The sequence below is a fragment of the Chrysemys picta genome, chromosome 3, assembly GCF_011386835.1.
Source record: "Chrysemys picta bellii isolate R12L10 chromosome 3, ASM1138683v2, whole genome shotgun sequence".
Lineage (NCBI taxonomy): Eukaryota > Metazoa > Chordata > Testudines > Emydidae > Chrysemys > Chrysemys picta.
This window is the reverse complement of record NC_088793.1, coordinates 65,669,847-65,690,223: the sequence shown is the minus strand read 5'-3', so window position 1 is coordinate 65,690,223 and position 20,377 is coordinate 65,669,847. Positions and strand designations below refer to the sequence as shown.

The window sequence follows — 20,377 nt, the reverse complement described above, 5'->3', positions numbered from 1 at the left end:
GTCAGGTTACCTTAATGGTACTAATTGGTTGCAAGAGCATTTCTACAACTGTGGAAGAACTCTTCTGGTGGCCTGAGCTGAAAGACAGAGCTTAGTCCTGGAGCCTCCAGCAGCAACTCTGAGCCAACTCTGAATTCCACAAGTTGTGCATTCCATAGTTGTTGTTCGAGTGATTGCTCAGGTGTATTCCACTATAGGTGTGCATGCTTGCCACGTGCACCGGTGCCGGAAGTTTTTCCCTTAGCAGTATCCATAGTGGGGGATAGCTGCGACCCCTGGAGTGGCACCGGTATATCGCGCCATAAAGGGGGCTGCGTGCTCCCCCCACCCTCAGTTCCTTCTTGCCGCCAGTGAAGGTAGTCGGAACTTGCTCCAGCTTAGTGTAGCTGCAGGGTATCTAGCTTAGTGGTATCCGGTTCACTGATCTCTCTCCGTTATTGAACTTCCTTTCGTGAGTGCCTGGCTCGGGGCATGCCCCGTGGCCCAGGCTTCAAGTCGTGCGACTGCTGTCGCAACTCTGCCCAGAAGTGATCCCCACAATCAGTGTCTTCGCTGTCTGGGCGAGTCTCATGTTAGTGAGAAGTGCAAGATCTGCCGCTCCTTCAAGCCACGGACGAAGAAGGAGCGTGAGATCCGACTCCGGGCTCTTTTAATGGAGTTGGCATTGGCCCTGGCACCGGCGTGTCGAGCTGACACCGCGCCGGGCTCTGCGTCGTCGGCTTATGGTGAAGCGCCTCCAGTGCGCCGTTACGAATCGGCACCCGGCACCGCGTCCTCGGTGTGCAGCGAAGCACCATCGACATCCTGGCACCGCTCCCCAGCTAAGAAGCCAGGGAAGTCTCAGCGGCGCCAGGAGAAGACCAGAGGTGAGGCCAGACCAGAGTTGGGCAGCCTGCGATCCCCACCGGGACAGAGACCTCCAGCTTGCACTGAGCGGAGTAGTGCAGTCCCGTCCGCGTGAGCCTCACCTGAGGTACACATGCTTTCGACGCTGGAGGCAGCTCAGGCCGCGTGTGATATACTGACACTTCCGGTGCCGGGAGCACCGCCGCAGTCGGGCCCCCGGTCCCGTGGGAAGCCGCCTTTGGGCGCCCATCACCACTCCCCGAGGTGTCGGAGGCCAAGGCACCTTCCCGGGTCAAGGTGCCTATTAGAGCCCCGCGACGCGCGTCGACTCCGTGTCCGGACTCTTCCAGGAGCGGATCCCACCTCTCCGGCCTTGAGCGCCGTCGAGGAGGCGGCAAGAGACAGCGCCTTCCAGCAAGTCCTACTCGGGCGCCCGCCATCACAGACACCATGCTCACGGCGAGTCCCGAGAGTCCGAGGCACCGTGGCCACAGGTGCCACAATGAATACAGAGACAGCTCCTTGGACATATATGTCTCAACCTCCTCTAGGTTGAAGTCTCGGGGCAGGAGCCATCACGATCGGGACCGCTCCAGCCGTTCTTATGACACCGTGCGCTCCTCCCGGACCTCGGCGTCAGTGCGCAGCTGTCTCTCCCAGGGCCGCACCGCAGGACCAGCTTGCCCTGCCGGCGCCCGATGTGCCTCTGCTCCAGGCCATTCCCTGGCAGGGTCAGTGGTGCCAGTGGGTACCGTGGCCTCAGGCACCTGTGCAGCTAGGCCCTCGCTCCGTGGCAGGAGTTTCTCAGTGCCGACCCGCATCACCTTCACGGCACCGAGATCAACTTGTGGGTGCCGAACCCCCAGCACCGAACCCGGATGTGGAGCCCTCGGTGCCGTTAGCTGCTGAAGGCGCCGCACCGTCCACCTCTTCGGCGCAGGGCGATTCGGTTGCGGTACCGCCTTCTTCTTCCCAGGAGGACTTTAAAGCCCAACAAGAGCTGCTTCGGAGGGTGGCAGCCAACCTCGAGCTCCGGGCCGAGGAGAAGGAGGAGCCCTCCGACACCCTCTTCAATATCCTCACCTCCTCGGTACCGGGGCGTGTGGCGCTCCCTTTCCATCAGGGAGTTGCCAATATTACCACTGGCCTTTGGCAGACCCCAGCCTCTCTTGGACCTATTTCTAAGAAGGCCGAGAGGAAGTACTTCGTCCCCGCGAGGGGTCTCGAGTACTTTTATACCCACCCAGCTCCAAACTCCCTAGTGGTTGAATCGGTCCACCACCGTGAACGGAATGGCCAGCCCACGCCAAAGGACAAGGATGCTCGTAGACTTGATGCCTTTGGTAAAAGGTTTGTTCGTCAACGAGTTTCCAGCTCAGAGTGGCCAACCATCAGGTGCTTCTGAGCAGCTACAAGTTTAACCTGTGGGGATCCCTCCCCAAACTTGAGCCCCTCATTCCTGACAAGGAGTTCAGGGCGTTGGTTGAGGAGGGTGCAACCGCCGCCAAAGCGGCTCTCCAGGCGGCATCGGACGCTGCAGACACAGCCGCTTGTTCGATGGCTACCGCTGTCTCCATGAGAAGGGCGGCGTGGCTCTCGCTTTCGGGGCTGTCGTCCGAATCCCAGTCCATAATGCAGGACCTGCCGTTTGATGTCAAGGCCCTTTTCGCCGACCAGACAGACACCCGTCTGCACGGGATGAAGGACTCCCGTACCACCCTGCAGACGCTAGGCCTCTACGTCCCGCCTGCTAAGGACAAACCCAGGCCTCAACCCTCTGCTCCGCAAGCTAGGGGCAGATATGAACCCCCGCCTAAGCGGCAGAGGGATCAAAGACGTCGGTCCCAACGCCAATCCCGCTCGGCCCCACGGCCTGGGGCCTCGAAGGCCAAACGGCAGGGAAAACGGCGTTTTTGATTTGTTGAGGGGGGTCACCGGGCCTATTGCTAGTGTACCCCCCACCCAGTTAATAAAGTTACCTTTTCTAAACCGTTTATCGGACTTCCGACTGCGGTGCTCCCATATCACGTCAGACCAATGGGTCCTCAGTACCATCTCCCAAGGGTATAAGCTGCAGTTTGTTTCAGCCCCTCCCACTTGTCCCCCGTCCGGGCAGCTGGACGGGTCCCCGGAGCATGCCCTACTTCTCTACCGGGAAGTAGAGTGCCTCCCCTCTCTGGGAGTGGTGGAACAGGTACCTCGGGAATACCAGGGCAAAGGTTTTTACTCTAGGTACTTTCTCATCCCCAAGGCGAAGGGCGGGCTTTGGCCCATCCTCGACCTGCGGAACCTCAACCAGTTTCTGGTGCGTTGCAAATTCCACATGGTGTCCCTGGCCTCTATTATTCCATCCCTAGACCAAGGGGATTGGTTTACTGCACTGGACCTCCAGGATGCATACTTTCACATCCACATTTTTGAGGGTCACAGGCACTACCTCCGTTTCCTGGTGGGTCAGGACCACTTCCAATTTATGGTCCTCTCCTTTGGCCTTTCTACTGCCCCCAGGGTATTTACAAAGTGTATGGTGGTGGTGGCGGCCCACCTCAGGAGGCAAGGGCTACAGATCTTCCCCTACCTCAACGACTGGCTGCTCAAAGGTCGGTCTCGTGCTCTGGTGCAGCAGCAGATGAAGTTCCTGCTAGACACCTGCGTGGCTCTAGGCCTACTGATAAACGAGGAGAAATCCATGTTACTTCCAGTTCAGCGCATAGAATTCATGGGGGCGCTGCTAGATTCCCGAGTAGCCACGGCCTCCCTCCCACGGGACAGGTTTGAGACGCTCAAGGCTCTCATCGCCTCCGTCACGGCTTTTCCGATAACCACAGCTCGCGTGTGCCTTCAAATACTAGGCTACATGGCAGCATGCACCTATGTGGTGCGCCATGCCAGGCTTCGGATGAGGCCCCTCCAGCTTTGGCTGGCCTCCCACTACTCCCAGGCCAGGGACGGCCTGGACAAGGTTGTCACAGTGCCGCCCAGGCTGGTGGCAGACCTCCAATGGTGGTCCCTCCTGAGCAACATGCTCCGGGGTATCCCTTTCCGAGAGCCCCGTCCCTCACTAGATCTAGTGTCGGACGCCTCAGACCTGGGCTGGGAGCCCACGTGGGGGATTTCAGGACCCAGGGTATGTGGTCACCACAGCAGCTAACCCTGCACATAAATGTCAGGGAGCTCAGAGCTGTACGCCTGGCGTGCTTGGCTTTTCGTCAGCACATACAAGGGAAGGTAGTCAGAGTCCTCACGGACAACACGACCGCTATGTACTACATCAACAAACAGGGGGGCACGCGCTCCCGGGCCTTATGCCAGAAAGCCCAGCTCCAGTGGGAGTTTTGTATAGCCCACAGTATACTCCTTTGGGCCTTTTACCTGCCCGGCAAGAGCAACACGCTTGCAGACCCGCCTGAGCAAGGTATTCTCCCAGCAACACGAGTGGTCCCTGCACAAGGAGGTGACCAGGTGGATCTTCCCACAGTGGGGTGCTCCCCAGGAAGACCTGTTCACCACCGCTCAGAATCGACAGTGTCCTCGATTCTGCTCCAAAGCGGGAGAGGGCAAAGGGGCCATATCGGATGCGTTCCTGCTCCCATGGTCGGGGCCCTTCTTGTACGCCTTCCCGCCCTTCCCCTTAATAGACAGGGTCCTACAAAAGGTGAAGTCAGACGGTGCAAGGATGATCCTCATAGCCCCGGATTGGGCCCATCAGCATTGGTACGGGTCCCCGCTGCAACTGTTAGCGGCCCCTCCTTGTGGGCTGCCGCTACGTCCGGACCTCCTCTCCCAGGAGGAAGGTCGCCTCCTCCATCCCAACCTAGCTGTGCTCCATCTCACAGCGTGGCTGCTTCGTGGTTGAATGAGGAGGAGGGGAGGTGTTCTGAGGATGCGAGAAGGGTCCTGCTGGAAAGTAGGAAACCCTCCACACGGCGAACCTCCCTGGCTAAGTGGTATAGGTTCTCTGTGTGGGTGAGGGATAGAGGTTTCTCTCCCTCTTCCGCCCCTATCCAGCTTGTCCTTGATTACTTCCTGTCCCTTTGGACCCAAGGCCTGGCACCCTCCTCCATCAGGGTGCACCTGGCGGCCATTTCAGCCTTCCATTCCCCGGTGCAGGGCCTGTCAGTGTTCTCCCATCACATGACAGCCCGGTTTCTGAAAGGGTTAGATCAGGCATTCCCTTACGCCAGACCCCTGGTCCCACTCTGGGATCTAAACCTGGTACTCTTCCGCCTCACAGGGCCTCCTTTTGAGCTGTTAGCCATGTGTTCGTGGTCCCACCTGTCGTGGAAGGTGGCATTCTTAGTGGTTATCACCTTAGCCCGCCGGGTCTCCGAGCTCAGGGCCCTGATCTCTGAACTGCCCTATATGGTCTTTCATAAAGACAAGGTTCAGCTCTGCCCTCACCCTGCCTTTTTGCCGAAGGTGGTCTCGGCATTCCATATGGATCAGGATATTTTCCTCCTGATCCTCTGTCCTAAGCCCCATTCCTCCAATGAGGAACGCCGCCTGCACATGTTAGACGTGTGCAGAGCGCTGGCCTTTTACCCGGACAGAACCAGGCCATTTAGAAGGTCCCCCCAGCTTTTCATTGCTTTGGCCGAGCACATGAAGGGGCGACCGGTCTCCACCTAGTAGATCTCCCGCTGGATCACTTCGTTCACTCGCAACTGTTATGACCTGGCAGGGATTCCCGCGCCTCCTATAGTGAAGTCTCATTCGACGAGAGCCCAGGCCTCGTCTGCGGCCTATGTGGCTCATGTCCTATTCAGGACATCTGTAGGGCTGCTACGTGGTCCTCTGTCCACACTTTTTCATCGCACTATGCGATCATCTCCCAAACACGGGATGACGCCGGGTTTGGTAGGGCGGTGCTCCGCCCGGGCAACCCTTAAACTTTACACTTAGACTCCTACCCGCCTCCATCAGGGATAGCTTGGAGTCACCTACTGTGGAATACACCTGAGCAATCACTCGAAGAAGAAAGGACAGTTACCTGTTCCATAATTGGCATTCTTCGAGATGTGTTGCTCAGGTGTATTCTACGTCCCACCCTCCTTCCCTTCTGTCGGAGTTGCCTGGCAAGAAGGAACTGAGGGTGGGGGGAGCACGCAGCCCCCTTTATGGCGCGATATACTGGTGTCACTCCAGGGGTCACAGCGGTGCTCCCCCACTACGGATACTGCTAAGGGAAAATCTTCCGGCACCGGTGCACGTGGCGAGCATGTACACCTATAGTGGAATGCATCTGAGCAACACATCTCGAAGAACGCCAGTTATGGAACAGGTAACTGTCCTTTAGCCCATGAGTAATGAATTCAGAGAGAAGCTGCTGATAGAAAATTATCAGAAAAACTTGTCAATTTCTAATTTTAAATGTATAAGATACATAAGATTTTTGCTTTCCTAGTGATTAGGTAGTCATCCTAGAATAGTACAAAGCAACAGAGTGTCCTGTGGCACTTTTAAGACTAACAGATGTATTGGAGCATAAGCTTTCGTGGGTGAATACCCACTTCGTCAGACGCATGCATGGGCATTCACCCACGAAAGCTTATGCTCCAGTACTTCTGTTAGTCTTAAAGGTGCCACAGGACTCTGTTGCTTTTTACAGATCCAGACTAACACGGCTACCCCTCTGATACTAGAATAGTACATTAACATTGATCTTCATTTTTTAAAATCACTGCATCCATTTTTTTAGAAAAACCTGCTAGCAGTTATTAGTTATGAATAGAAACCAAACATTCTTTTTATTTATATGCATCAGATTTTCTTACCTGCCATGCAAGCATATGAACAGCACATGTAATATTTTTATTAAAATTAAAGCAGTTCAAATATTTACTATCATGTGGGCAAGACCATCTGCTAATACTTGTATTCAAACCAGAGATGAATTACAATATATATGGAGAAAGGGGGGAGGTGCTGGTTTTGATAGCTCCAGTTTTTATTAATCACTATCCCCATTTTGAAACTGTCTTGTGGATTTTCTTGCTTGATTTCACTTATGGGTTGGAACCAGTGTTCTTGGTGACTCATTGGAAGTATGGTGGTGGTTTTTGTGATTATGATTAGGGCTCTGTGTCTGTCATGGAAGTGGCGGAAGTCACAGATTCCGTGACTTTCCATGATCTCTGTGACTTCTGCAGCAGCCAGTGTGCTTGATCCCCGGGCCGCCCAAGCAGCTGGCCCTAGGACCATCTGCTCAGGCGGCCCCAGGGATAGCCATACCGGTTGTTCCTGGAGCGGCCCCGGGGCCAGCCGTACTGGCTGCTGCTGGAGTGGCCCTGGGCAGCTGGCCCTGGGGACCATCTGAGCAGCGGCCTGTGTGGCTGGCCCTGGGGCCAGCCATAGCAGCTGCTGCTCAGCGGCCCCCGGCAGCTGGTGCCTCTTTCCATGCCCCCTCCCTCTTCCCCCAGAGCAGCGGCCCCCCAGCTAAGATTTAGTTAGGGGTATTTATAGTACAAGTCATGGACACGTCACCCATCAGGCCTGTGACCTGTCCATGACTTTTTTTTACTACAAATACCTGTGACTAAATCATAGCCTTAATTATGAGGTTTGTGAGTTAGCAACTGGACTGAGATGACCAAACTCTCTCTTGTTCACTGCTTCTGAAGTACAGTATCTGTATACAGTCATCTAGCTCAAATCCCTAGTGTGAACTGGTGAATGACAAGTTAAAGAATCTGTATGCCAAATTAAATGGCCCAATAAATCTCTATTGACAGCAATGGCAAAGTTCTTTGTCTGGGCCTAAAGTTAGTAATGCATAATATAATTCAGGATTAAATTCCTACATCATCCATACAAGGAGCATAAGTAGTAATGATTAAAGCTGATTGTGCCAGATGTAATTTTCATGGCACTGTGACTTTTTTTTTCATAGTCTGTTTCTGTTTTTTCTTAACATAAAGATGTTTTTAGAATTATAGTGCTATGAAAGTAGTGTGACTTAAATATAAAATGTTTTATCAAAATAAGACCTACTTTAGTGATCTTAAATTTTTTTAAATGTTATAGCTGTTTTGCCACCTTTAATTGCTTTTAAACTATTGATATCTATTTGACATAACTTTCTTTTTTTAAACTAAATTTTAACTTTCATCATTCAGAAGTGAATCCTACCAATTTGTGGTTAGGAAAATGATCAAATTTTAAGAGATTAGCTTTAAAAACAAAAATAAAAGCAATCAGTGAAACACTGCAAAGGTGAGATATTGCAAAGCTTAGAAATAATACATATTTAAGTGGGCTTTTTTTTTAATGACTGCATAACTGCACATCTTGTTAACTGAAATTCAAGTGATCTGAGTTGATTCTGTTCTTTCTAAACAGAGACAGTATTTAATGAATCTGGAATTTTATATACAGTGTCAATATAACGGCTTTGAAGCACCACTTGTATACTAAGACTTCTGTAGCTTATATCAATCAGTATCTTTGTAGTATTGGCACTACACAGAGGGTCAACATTTTCAGTAAGACATAGTGAAGGAACATAAATCCACACCGTGTAGAGGTCAAGCATAGGAGTTTATTACGCACAGCGCTGGTGGATTGTCACCTTGCTTATTAGGCTCAGAGACACTGTCAATCAATTGATTACAATAGAATGTATAGATTTCCCATGGGCGGAGGAAAGTGACAGGGTAGGCAGTTCCACACCCCGGGATAGGTTTTGGAGCAAGACAAGATAGCACATTAGCCAATGGTTAACAGGTTACATAATGTCTCCGCCCATGGTTTCAAGTTAACATTTAATTAATACTTTGATAAAATGTATTAGCATAAAATATAGATGTTGAATTCTGATTTGGGGTCCATACGAATGAAGCAACTCCTTTTGATTGTCCAACAGGTACATTCCAAGGGGATAAAGCAAAGAAACAGTGAAAGTATATGACAATAAATATTGTCTCCTTTGTGTTTTAAGGCAGGCATTGGTCCCTGGGAAAGGGAGGTGGGAGGAGGCCATATCTTATACTGACATGTTCCAACCCTTCATGAACTCAAGGTTGGAGTGTGGGAAGAACATCTCCCTACAAAAGAAATTAACACAACAGAAACAGGGCTGCTTTGTTCTATTTGCAACTTTGCATAAGACACAATATTCAGTTATTGCTCCAACATCTGACAGTTTTGCTGACCAGGCCTAGCTTATCAAGCAAGATTATCTTTGTTTATTCTGCTTCTTTTAGCTAATCACTCTTTGGGTACATCTACACTACAGCGGGGAGTCGATTTAAGATACGCAAATTCAGCTACGTGAATAGCGTAGCTGAATTCGACGTATTGCAGCCGACTTACCCCGTTGTGAGGACGGCGGCAAAATCGACTTCTGCCGCTTTTTGTCAGCGGCGCTTACTACCACCTCCGCTGGTGGAGTTAGAGCGCCGATTCGGGGATCGATTGTCGCGTCCCGACGGGACGCGATAAATCGATCCCCGAGAGGTCGATTTCTACCCGCCGATTCAGGCGGGTAATATAGACCAGACCTTTGGTAGGCCTCTGGTCTCTTGACCAAACTCTGGACTTCGGGCCTGTAAAAGAGCTAACACAATCCATATACCAGGTTGTTATATAAAATGCACATGGATTTTAACCCTTCACATAGAAGCATATTTGTGTATCCGTAATATATAATCGGAAAGGGATTTGCATGACTTAGGCCTGTATGTGGATGTAGACAAGTAGTGTTTGGGCACATAAATTAGATTAATTCAAATCTATGTACCTGTAACTTTAAAAATCTGGTCCATGATATATTTTAACCAGAGCACTATTATTCTTGTGTGCTAAAAGTGTTAGGTGCTCCACAAAACCTGTATCACCCTGTTTTCAACGGTACGAAATGCACACTGGACAAGGCAGGGGCTTGCTTAACACAGCCCCTGTTCATGTTTATATATGTAGAATCATAGAAATGCCGGGTTGGAAGGGACCTTGAGAGGTCATCTATTCCATTCCCCCTGCGCTGGGGCAGGTCCAAGTATACCTAGACAATCCCTGACAGGTGTTTGTCTAACCCAGGGGTCAGTAACCTTTCAGAAGTGGTGTTCCGAGTCTTCATTTATTCACTCTAATTTAAGGTTTTGCGTGCCAGTAATACATTTTAATGTTTTTAGAAGGTCTTTCTATAAGTCTATAATATATAACTAAACTATTGTTGTATGTAAAGTAAATAAGGTTTTTAAAATATTTAAGAAGCTTCATTTAAAATTAAATTAAAATGCAGAGCCCCCCAGACTGGTCGCCAGGACCCGGGCAGTGTGAGTGCCACTGAAAATCAGCTCGCGTGCCGTAGGTTGCCTATCCCTGGTCTAACCCGTTCTTAAAAACCTCCAGTGATGGGGATTCAACAACCTCCCTTGGTAACTTGTTCTATGCTTAACTACACTTATGGAAAGTTTTTCCTAATATCTAACTTAAATCTCCTTTGCTGCAGATTAGGCCACTTTACTTCTTGTCCTACTTGCAGTGGATATGGAGGACAATTGATCACCGTCCTCTTTATAACAACCATTTACATATTTGAAGACTGTTGTTAGGTTCCCCTGCCCCAGTCTTCTTTTCTCAAGACTAAGCAAGCCCAGTTTTTGTTTTTGTTTTTAAAAAAAACCTTTCCTCGTAGGTCAGGTTTTTGACATCTTTTGTAATTTTTTTTTTTTCTCTCTGGACTCTCCAGTTTATCCATATCTTTCTTAGGCTACATCTACACTACGGGGGGGGTCGATTTAAGATACGCAAATTCAGCTACGCGAATAGCGTAGCTGAATTCGACGTATCGCAGCCGACTGACCCCGCTGTAGGGACGGCGGCAAAATCGACCTCTGCGGCTTCCCGTCGACGGCGCTTACTCCCACCTCCGCTGGTGGAGTAAGAGCGTCGATTTGGGGATCGATTGTCGCGTCCCGTTGGGACGCGATAAATCGATCCCCGAGAGGTCGATTTCTACCCGCCGATTCAGGCGGGTAGTGTAGACCCAGCCTTAGACTAGGCATCTGGAACTGGACACAGTACTCAAGGTGAGGCCTCACCAGTGCTGAGTAGAATGGGACAGTTATCTCCCATGTCTTACATATGACATTCTTGTTAATAAACCCCACAATGATATTAGCCTTTTTCTCAACTGCATCACATTGTTGACTTATATGCAATTTGTGATCCACTATACCATCCAGATCCTTTTAAGCAGTACCACTGCCCAGCCAGTTAATCCCTGTTTTATGGTTGTGCATTTGATTTTTCCTTCCTAAGTATAGTGCTTTGCATTTGTCTTTGTTGCATTGTACTGTGTTGATTTCATATTCCTGAGGGAATTCTGCATCCAAAAAGGAAAATTTCTGCACCAAATAAATAAATAAATAAAATTCTGCAGACTCTATTTTAAAATCCTGCGAAGTTCTGCGTATTTTATCTTTCAATAAATAAATGTGGAGGCTCCAGCATGACAGTGGGGAGCACAGGCCAGTCGCTGCATGGAGGTAGGAGATCACCCTGCAGACCCCCACCCCCAGAGACACGGACTCAGCGGTGGGGCTACACCTGACACAGTGCAAGGGCCAGACCTACCCCAGAAACAGCCCAGGGCCCTGCCCCTCCATGCCAGGTGCAGCCAGGGAAGATTTATGGGGGTGGGTCTGATCCAGCCTTGGTGTTCCTTGCAGGGGAAGAGGAATTCCTGTCCTCTCCCATTGCCAGCCCAGCTGAGCCTGATGCATGGTAGGAGCCACTGGCGGGCTGTCTCCAGTGATTTACCTCTCCGCTGGCTGCTCCAGGGGCCTGAAATGACGCACCCACACTTCTGGGAAGGGGCACATGACTGCTCTTGTGGCTTCCCTTTGCTTCCCCATCAGAAAGTCCTTTTTCTGTGGGGAAGCAAGAAATCTGTGGGGGTACAAATTCTGCACACACACAATGCCACAGAATTCCCTCAGGAGTAATTTCAGACCAGTTCTCCAATTTGTCAAGGTCATTTTGAATTCTAATTCTCTCCTACAAAGTACTTGCAAACCCTCCCATCTTGGTGTCATCCACAAATTTTATAAGTGTACTCTCCACTCCATATTCCAAGTCATTAATGAAAATATTGACTAGAGCTGGACTCAGAACAGACCCCTATGTGACCCCACTAGATATGCTCCTCCTCCCCTGCATTTTGACAGTGAAACATTGATAACTACCCTTTGAGTTCAGTGTTTCAACCAGTTTTGCACCCATCTTGTTGTAAATTTCATCTAGCCCACTTTTCCCTAGTTTGCGTATGAGACTGTTGTGGAAAAAAATCAAGATATGTTGTTCCACAGCTCCCCTCCCCCCTGCAATCCGGTAGGCCAGGAACCCTGTCACAGAAGGAAATTAGTTTGGTGTTGTGTACTTTGTTCTTGACTAATCCATGTTGGGTATTCCTTATAATCCGGTTATCCTCTAGGTGCTTACAAATTGTTTAATAATTTGTTCCAGTATCTCTCAGGTATCGAAGTAAGGCTTTGGTCTATAATTCGCTGGGTCCCCTTTGTATCATATGCTCTTTGTTCCCCTTTTTCAGGAGAAGGGCAAACTTTAAAAAGAGGAACAAGAGTATATGATCACATACTATTATATAAATAATAAAATATCATACCATTTTTTTACTACAACTGTCTGAGGTGCATTTTGAAAGTTTGGCCCCATTGGAGCCAAGCCTGAATCACTGTGCTGCTTGTATACAAATGACTTCTTATTCTGTCTGGCTTGCGTCATAGTATATAGCATTGAAATATGCTGCACACGAATCTAAGCTTGTAGAAAAGTATCTGTTGCGAATGATCATGCACAAAGGAGTAGAGTTGAGTTTGCACCTATAACTTCAATATTGTCATTTACTGACTTAAGTGTTTAAATGTGCCATCAGAATTGTCTCTAAATAAGACTTTTATGGAATTTTCTTTAAATTTAAGCTGCCAAGAGTGTTTAGTTCATATATTGATGCATTGGTTGAACTTTCCCTATTTTAACTGTTCAAATGTTTTTAGTCACAAGGAGGAAGGGTGCAATCAAAAGTTAGTCAATTTATTTTGCAAGGAAAGGGTTTTACCAATCTGAACTAAACATACAGGCGAGTCTCATCTTACGCCGGGGTTCCGTTCCACGGTTAGCGCATAAAGCGAAAACCGTGTATAGTCAAAATTACATTGAGTTGAATGGTGGGCAAAATCGTGCACACTATAGGCACAGTATTAAAATTTGTTATTTTTTTGGGTTTTTTTGTTTTTGTTTTTGCCGACCGCGTAAAGCTGAAATCGTGCACGTTAAATGCGCATAAGATGCGACAGACCTGTAGCTAGTTTTTCATTAAGTATTCTTTTTAAAATAAAGGCCCTATAAAAAGTAAGATTGCATTTACGTTTAAACCTGATAAGCAAGTTTCAATACGTATTTTGTAAAATGAAGGGTTTTATATGAGAGAGAGTGTGGTTCAGTCTATAGGACACTGAGCTGGAAGTTAAAAGATCTCGGTTCTAGTCTTGGCTCTGCCACAGAGCCGCTTTGTGTCCTTAGTCAAGTCACACTCTTTCTTTGCTTCTTTTCACACCCTTGGCCTGGGCAGATTGCAAGCTCTTTGGGATAGGATTTGTCTCTTAATGTGTCTTTACAGTTCCTAGTACAATGGGGCTTTGATCCTGGTTGGGGTCTGCAGACTTGGTTATAATACAAATTAATTTGTAGACCCTTCAAAAATGAATTTGTAACTGAATCTCTCAAAATTTAATATTGTTGAAAGTTGCTATTTTAAACCATATATTAAATACTAACAACGGTAAAATGATCCATGAATGGGAACTATTTGATTCAGAGGAAGGTATCCTTTCAGTTACAGTTCCTAGTCCTATATCCTGTCTAGGTTAGTTTTGAACAAAAGTCATTATGGTCTGGTCTGATGGCTTTTGAGTTGTCCTTATTAAATGAGTTGATCATAGTCTTATCCAGTTTTAATGGACAGGTAGTCACATCACCAGAATCACAACTAGCACTTCTGTTACCTGATTCAGCAGAGATCCTTTTTTTTTAAAAGGAGGTATTGAATGGATTTGAAGAGTGAGCTATCCTCTTGTCTTTCAAGGTCAGTCACACTGATGGGACAGCATAAGGAAGTTTGCATTGCTGCTACTACGACTGGTCCCCTTCTTTGAATACACTGAGATGATCCATCTTGAGGACTATAAATCAGCATCTTCTAAAAATCCTAAAACACATTTCAGACAACAGTTGGCCTGGAACTTATCTAGAAACCTTCCCACACAAAAATCCTTCTAAAACATGTAGATTTGACACTTCCATACACTCCTTTTTCACTATCCTCTAACCTGTTGGTTCTCAACCTATTTACCATTGTGGGCTGCACATGTGGCCCACAATGTGTTATGTGGGCTGCATCCAATTCTACCTGTATAGCCCTGAGGATGTCACATGGGCCGCAGCTGGGTGCAGATTGGGCCACAGGTTGAGAACCACTGCTTCTAACCCCTTGTTATTTGATTCCACTTAAGATGCAGTATTAACATGTTAAACCATTATATGCACAGTTAATCTATTGTATGCACTTATTTAATTTCAGATTTCTTATCCTTAAAACAACCTAGATCCAAAATGCTTAAAATGTGAAATCTCTGACCACCTCATTAATTACTTATAAGAATCACAGTAGCAGTGGAATAGATGATCGTTGTGCATTAAATACCTGTGTAATTATCCTCTGCTTATCTTTTAATCACTAGAGTGTACTGTGACATTACAACTGCTAATTGTGATAAAATAGTCTTGCTCAGAAAGAACTGTTATCTAGACTGAGTCATACTTGCTATGACCGAGTTGATTTTGCTTTACTACTTTATAGTGGTGCTGTGAATACTTTGGGCAGAGGTAGGAGGGTGCACGCATCTGACTTTCATTCAAAGTGTAAACCTGCTACATGTTTGACAGAAGGTTTTGTCTTCTGAGAGGGCTAGGGGGTTTCTGTTTACGTAGGTGTATAGAAGATAATTTTAAAAAATGAGCCTCTGAGAATTGGAAATACGTGAACATCTCCCTAGCTTGGCAAAGATGATGCTAACAAAAAGCCTACTTCTGCATTGTCAGTCAGGAATTTTTACTTAAAGGAAGTTACCACATGATCTTGTGTGGTTCTCAAAAACGCTAATGATTTTACAGTTCTCAAGTACCTGAATCGAAGACACCATTGTTTCAGTTCAGAAGATTGGACAAGATTTGCTGTGGAGACCATCAGTGTTCTACTTTAGTAGAATGAAGGCATTGTTGAGCAACACAAGGCTCTCCTTTTCCATCCGACAGCTAGAGCATGTATCTTCTATTCCTACTTCCAGCTCCTGACTGATCAGAGTGAGAGAGACCCAAAGTGAGAGCAAACAAGTCTGACACACAGGAATGTAGAATGCTACAGCTGAGCCACTGAATCAGAAATAGCAAGGTTTTTATGAATGTTGAGTTGAAGGAATAATCTCCAATGGTACCACAAGCTTTAACTTGGCGTCCATTGTGAGACTGTAGGGTTTTAACTGACTACAAAGTGTGCACACCTTCAGCTCATGAGCCTAACTGTGGTTTAAGTTGGCCCATTTTTGTTGCTTCTTCACCTTACTCAGTGATTCACCTAAGTTCAGATGAATGTTGCAGTTGAGATTTCATGATCAATAAATTCTGGTGTCTGAGTGGGAAAGATCTACAGTTTTTTGGATCACTAGGCAATTTGTTTATCTTATAATGTATTTCTATTCTTTGGGGGAAATTATTCAGATCTTAGTGGGTAATTTTGAAACAATATCTTATGTCAAAAAGCAGGGCATAGTTAATTTGGATGTAGCCTTTGATGATATTTATTTATCTGCTTATTTATACTTCTCAAAAAAAAAATTCCCTTCTCCTCCCAGAAATAGGAGTTATGCTGCGTGTTGACCATGAAATTGTGTTCTGTGGAAGAAATCCCAGACAGAGAACTTAGAACTCACCAGTCACTGGAGTTCTCCTATTAGGAATTTTTCTATGAATTTACTCTGACAATTTGTGGCTATTTAATTACAGTATGTTATGTAGAACTGAAAACAATTGAGAGTTGACTAAGCAACACATTAAAGCACATAGGGGTGCTGTAGAATAACTGAAAAATAAATGTTGAACTTTATTTAAAAAAAAAATCTTGCTATAATACTTCTCCCATGCTTTTAAACTGCATGTTGTCAGAGGTTCATATAATTTAGAGAGGGCTTAGATTTCCCATTTTAGGACTCTTCCATTCCCCTGTTAGTTGAGAATTATTCTGGTCAGCACATATTAGTGTGTTTCTGTCTGGTGTAGACTTAAATGTGCCACATGGTGAGTTCTCTTGACAGATTATACAGGGTAACACATCTTACTGTCAGAATTTATTTTTTCTTGATATTAAGCATGGTTTTTTTCCTGTTTAGTTTCATTCCATGAATCCTATTTTTACACCCTTTTTATGTATATTCATCAGAATCCAGATCATATATTTTTGAGGGAAGATACTTGTGTATGTGTGCTGAAGGTTCACCATCTCTGGCATTGAATAATCAATACTATACTCCGAGAGAAATAATATACTAGTGCTATTGCAGTTGACTTAATGCTACAGCCACCTCTTTCAAGACAACAATTTTAGGATTGGAGATCATATCATTCCCAGATTTATTGTGAACAGAGTTATATACGGTGCTTATATTGTAGTTACAGTGCTCAAATCTTTAAATACAAAACATTACATGAACATATTATTTAGGTTGCAAAGTCAGGCACTCAGAAATTAGGAAATGCCATAATTAAGGTTGCCTGTGCTGTAAGTCCATTACAGTTCTAGTAATCAAGAAGCTAACTTGGGAGCCTGTACTCTACCACTACATCACACTCAAAAATCTTCTGCCTAGAAGTCTTGGATTTAATATTGGATTTGTGACTATATTACAATACAGTGAATGTGCAAAGAGAACTTTTGTCTGAATTCATTTTCTGCTGGGGCACCCATGTGCTTCTCATTGAAGTAGTTTATTTGAATAGGAACAATATAGGAATACATTTTAGTAACTGTGCTCACTGTGGGCTGTCGCACTGCAATTTGCGAAGGACGCTTATTTCACTGATTTTTTTTTTTTCCAATGGCTTGAGATTCCGCTCTCCAAGTTGTTCCTCTCCCCACAGTAGTGCACATGTTTAGTGCAGTAGAATAAGTCTGAGGGTTGCCAATAATCCTGTTACATTCCAAGAGATATTGAATCAGCAAGTTTCATGTTTTTTTCCTCCCAGATGCACAATCAAAGAAGATGATCATGTTTCTGATTTACTACAACTGGAGAGTCAGAAGTAAGTTTGATTTCTGACATTGAAAGATTTTGGAGCATGTTTTCTGTTAGTTCTTTATACTGCTTTTGTTTCAGAATGTCAGTGGTATACTTCACTCTGTAATGTATTACCTTGCAGTCCGTGGTTAGTGACATCCTTAACTAGCTCTACTGCGATAGCACCTATCACATTTGCAGCTATTGTAGAGGAAGAGCTCCAGCAAGAAGCTGCTCTTATCAGGAGCAGAGAGAAACCTTTGGCTTTGATCCAGGTAAAAGACGCTGTATTTTTTTAACTACCTCTTTTAGAGATGACATTTTAGAATCAGTTATTCATATGCTGTGTAGTGTCTACCAGCTGTTAAAGCATAACTTCAGGCTCATTTGGGGGAGGGTATGGCTAGCCCAGGGGTGGGCAAACTTTTTGGCCTGAGGACCACATCCGGGTATGGAAATTGTATGGCGGGCCATGAATGCTCATGAAATTGGGGTTGGGGTGTGAGCTCCGGCTGGGGCTGTGGGCTCTGGGATGGGGCTGGGGATGAGGGGGTTGCAGTATAGGAGGGTGCTCTGGGCTGGGACCGAAGGGAGGAGGGGGATGAGGGCTGGGGCAGGGTGTTGGGGTGTGGGGAAGTGGCTCAGGGTTCAGGCTCCGGGCAGCGCTTACCTCAAGCGGCTCCCGAAAGCAGCGGCATGTCCCTCCTCCGGCTCCTACGCAGCGGCGTGGCCAGGTGGCTCTGCTGCGTGCTGCCCCGTCCGCAGGTGCGGTTCCCGTCCAATGGGAGCTCCGTGGGCGGCGCTTAGGGTGGGAGCAGCGTGCGGAGCGGAGCCCCTTGGCTGCTCCTCCGTGTCGGAGCTGGAGGGAGGACATGCCGCTGCTTCCGGGAGCTGCGTGGAGTGGCCCCTGACCATGCTCCCTGGCTGGAGTGCCAGAGCAAGGCAAGCCCCAGACCCTGCTTCCCAGCGGGAGCTTGAGGGCTGGATTAAAATGGCTGGTGGGACGGATCTGGACCACGGGCCCTTGTTTGCCCACTCCTGGGCTAGCCTGGCAATATTTGGGGCCCTTAGCTGCTGGGGCTAGGTTCCATGTTCCCCAATTTTCTTTGCTTGCCCTCATTGTTTGGAGTGTTTTGCCTTCTCCCATTCTGCTAGAGGATGACATCCAGCCAGTCCATGAGCATTTTAGAATCTGTTAGGCAGGTCCTGGGGCTATATGTCCTATTTAAGGCCTGCCCAGCTAGCAGGTTTTTTAAAAGACCTAGCATGTAAAAACATATCTGTATTTGAAAGAAATGAAGAATATTCACTGATTTCTGACGTGCAGGATGTATAATTATTCAGGGCTATTAAACCTTATTGATAACGGTAATTTGTTTTAAAAAGTAATATTGTTATATAGTGAACAGTTTCCATCCCCCATGAGATGATTTCTTCTAGACCTGATTATAAAATGCTGACTTCCCCTTTCCCGTCTCTCTCCCTCCCCCCCCCCCCCCTTTCTTTCGTCCTTCAGATTGAGGAACGTGCTATTCAGGATTTGCTAATCCACTACGAAGCTTTTGACAACCCTGATGAATTTGTTGTCATTGAAAGGGCTCCACAGGGACCTATTGCAACACCTTTGTGGAACAAGCACTGAAGTTAATCCATCATGAATTTCATGAAGATATGTCTACTTCAGAGTTTTTGATTTTTATTACAGGTAGAATTGGAGTGGGGGGAGCAGTCTTGTAAATTTAGTATCAGTGTTAAAATGCTGCACATAATCTGCATGCATCTGATTATATTAGAGAGAGAATGCAGACTATAATTTGTTAGTGTGAATTATTCACACCATAAAATGTATGTATGTTTTGACAACAAACTTTTTACCATACCCTGTGTTAATAACATTCTATATAAAATTGTAGATTGAAAATACATTTGCTTATATTAAGGTTTAGTCCATATTAGTACAATACAGTTTTTGTTAAATTTACAGGTGGTGGAAAAAAGTAGGCGCTAATTTTGTGATTATTGTAAAACTGATCATTTAAAATTATGCATCTTTTAAATGTGAGCATTTAGTCAGGATTGACATGACAGATTAGAAATATCCCAAATGTATCTTATCTTAAATTTCATCTAAAAATACAATTTGGCAATGCAGTTTTTCCTAACCTCTGATATGTATGTATGAGTACTGGTTCTCTCAGCTATTGTGACTAATACTTTTGACTGTTACTCTTTATGGTGAGCCTCTGTGCTGGACTTAATGTGCTCTGCTACTACCTGCTTCCAGTTCAGTTGTGTGTGTTTTTACACTGTTGTTAGGTTGGCCTTTTGAGCAGCCCAAGCTCTGTTATGGCTTAAAACAAACACAGTTCTGTGGGATGTGATATCACTAGTTGGATTATCCATCGTGTATTCTGGTAAATTGGTACAACTTTAGAACCACCGTGTTAAAGTACAATATATTTAAAGTGCTGAGGAAATGCAAAACCTGTATGTTAAATATTAGAGCTACAAGGATGAATGCTTAACTGTGGATTTTGAGAATACCTAACTTGCAAAGATTTCATGGCTGGCTTTTCAGTATTGTGTGTTCAAAAAGTTCTTTGTGCCTGGTTTCTCTGAACAGATTTATAAAAAATTGTTTAATAGCCTTATGTACAATATGGTGTCTTGTTGGTTTGTGTTTGGGTAGTTAAATGTGGACTTACCAGTTTCAGTAATCTCAGCGTTTACAGATCCTGGGCAAACTGGAGAGGATCAAACTTAGAGAAGGTATACCCAGATGGATGTACAAAGCAATCACTGTGTGATAAATTATTTGAGTCTTGGAAAACAATGTAGCTGCATCTAATGGCTTCAGGTGAGCTACATAAAAAAAAAACCACATGTAAACAAATGCAATAAACATTAAAATCTTGATTCAGACAAATGTGTGTACTTAATTTTTGTATGCCATTGTATAAAAATTGACTTTTGTGGCAATTAGAGTATTTCTAAAAGTATTTTCATTTCATATGGAGCATGAACAGTGTGCTTAATACAAGATAAAATTTCAAGTAAACGCCTATAAGGGGGAAGGGGATTGCTGTGGAAGATATCAATGTATTTAAATACTAATGCTGAATATTTGAAGATTTTCTATTGCTTCAATTCCTCTTGCTGTTTAAAGTTTTGTAAAACAACTG

At 45.9% G+C, this 20,377-nt stretch overlaps 1 protein-coding gene across 5 annotated transcripts in view; it reads left to right on the top strand.

Annotated features, from left to right (window-relative positions):
* The window catches only part of IBTK (inhibitor of Bruton tyrosine kinase), an 87,762-nt gene extending 67,588 nt beyond the window's left edge, over positions 1-20,174 (top strand). For all 5 annotated transcript variants that reach the window (XR_010599508.1, XR_010599506.1, XR_010599507.1 and 2 more), the window contains 3 exons: positions 17,164-17,220; positions 17,338-17,470; positions 18,712-20,174. Coding sequence is in view for 2 of the 5 variants with exons in the window: in XM_005299602.5 (XP_005299659.2) it covers positions 17,164-17,220; positions 17,338-17,470; positions 18,712-18,837 (316 nt within the window). In the remaining 3 variants the exon portion in view is untranslated. The remainder of the gene's footprint in view (positions 1-17,163; positions 17,221-17,337; positions 17,471-18,711) is intronic.
* The last annotated feature ends 203 nt before the right edge of the window (positions 20,175-20,377 follow it).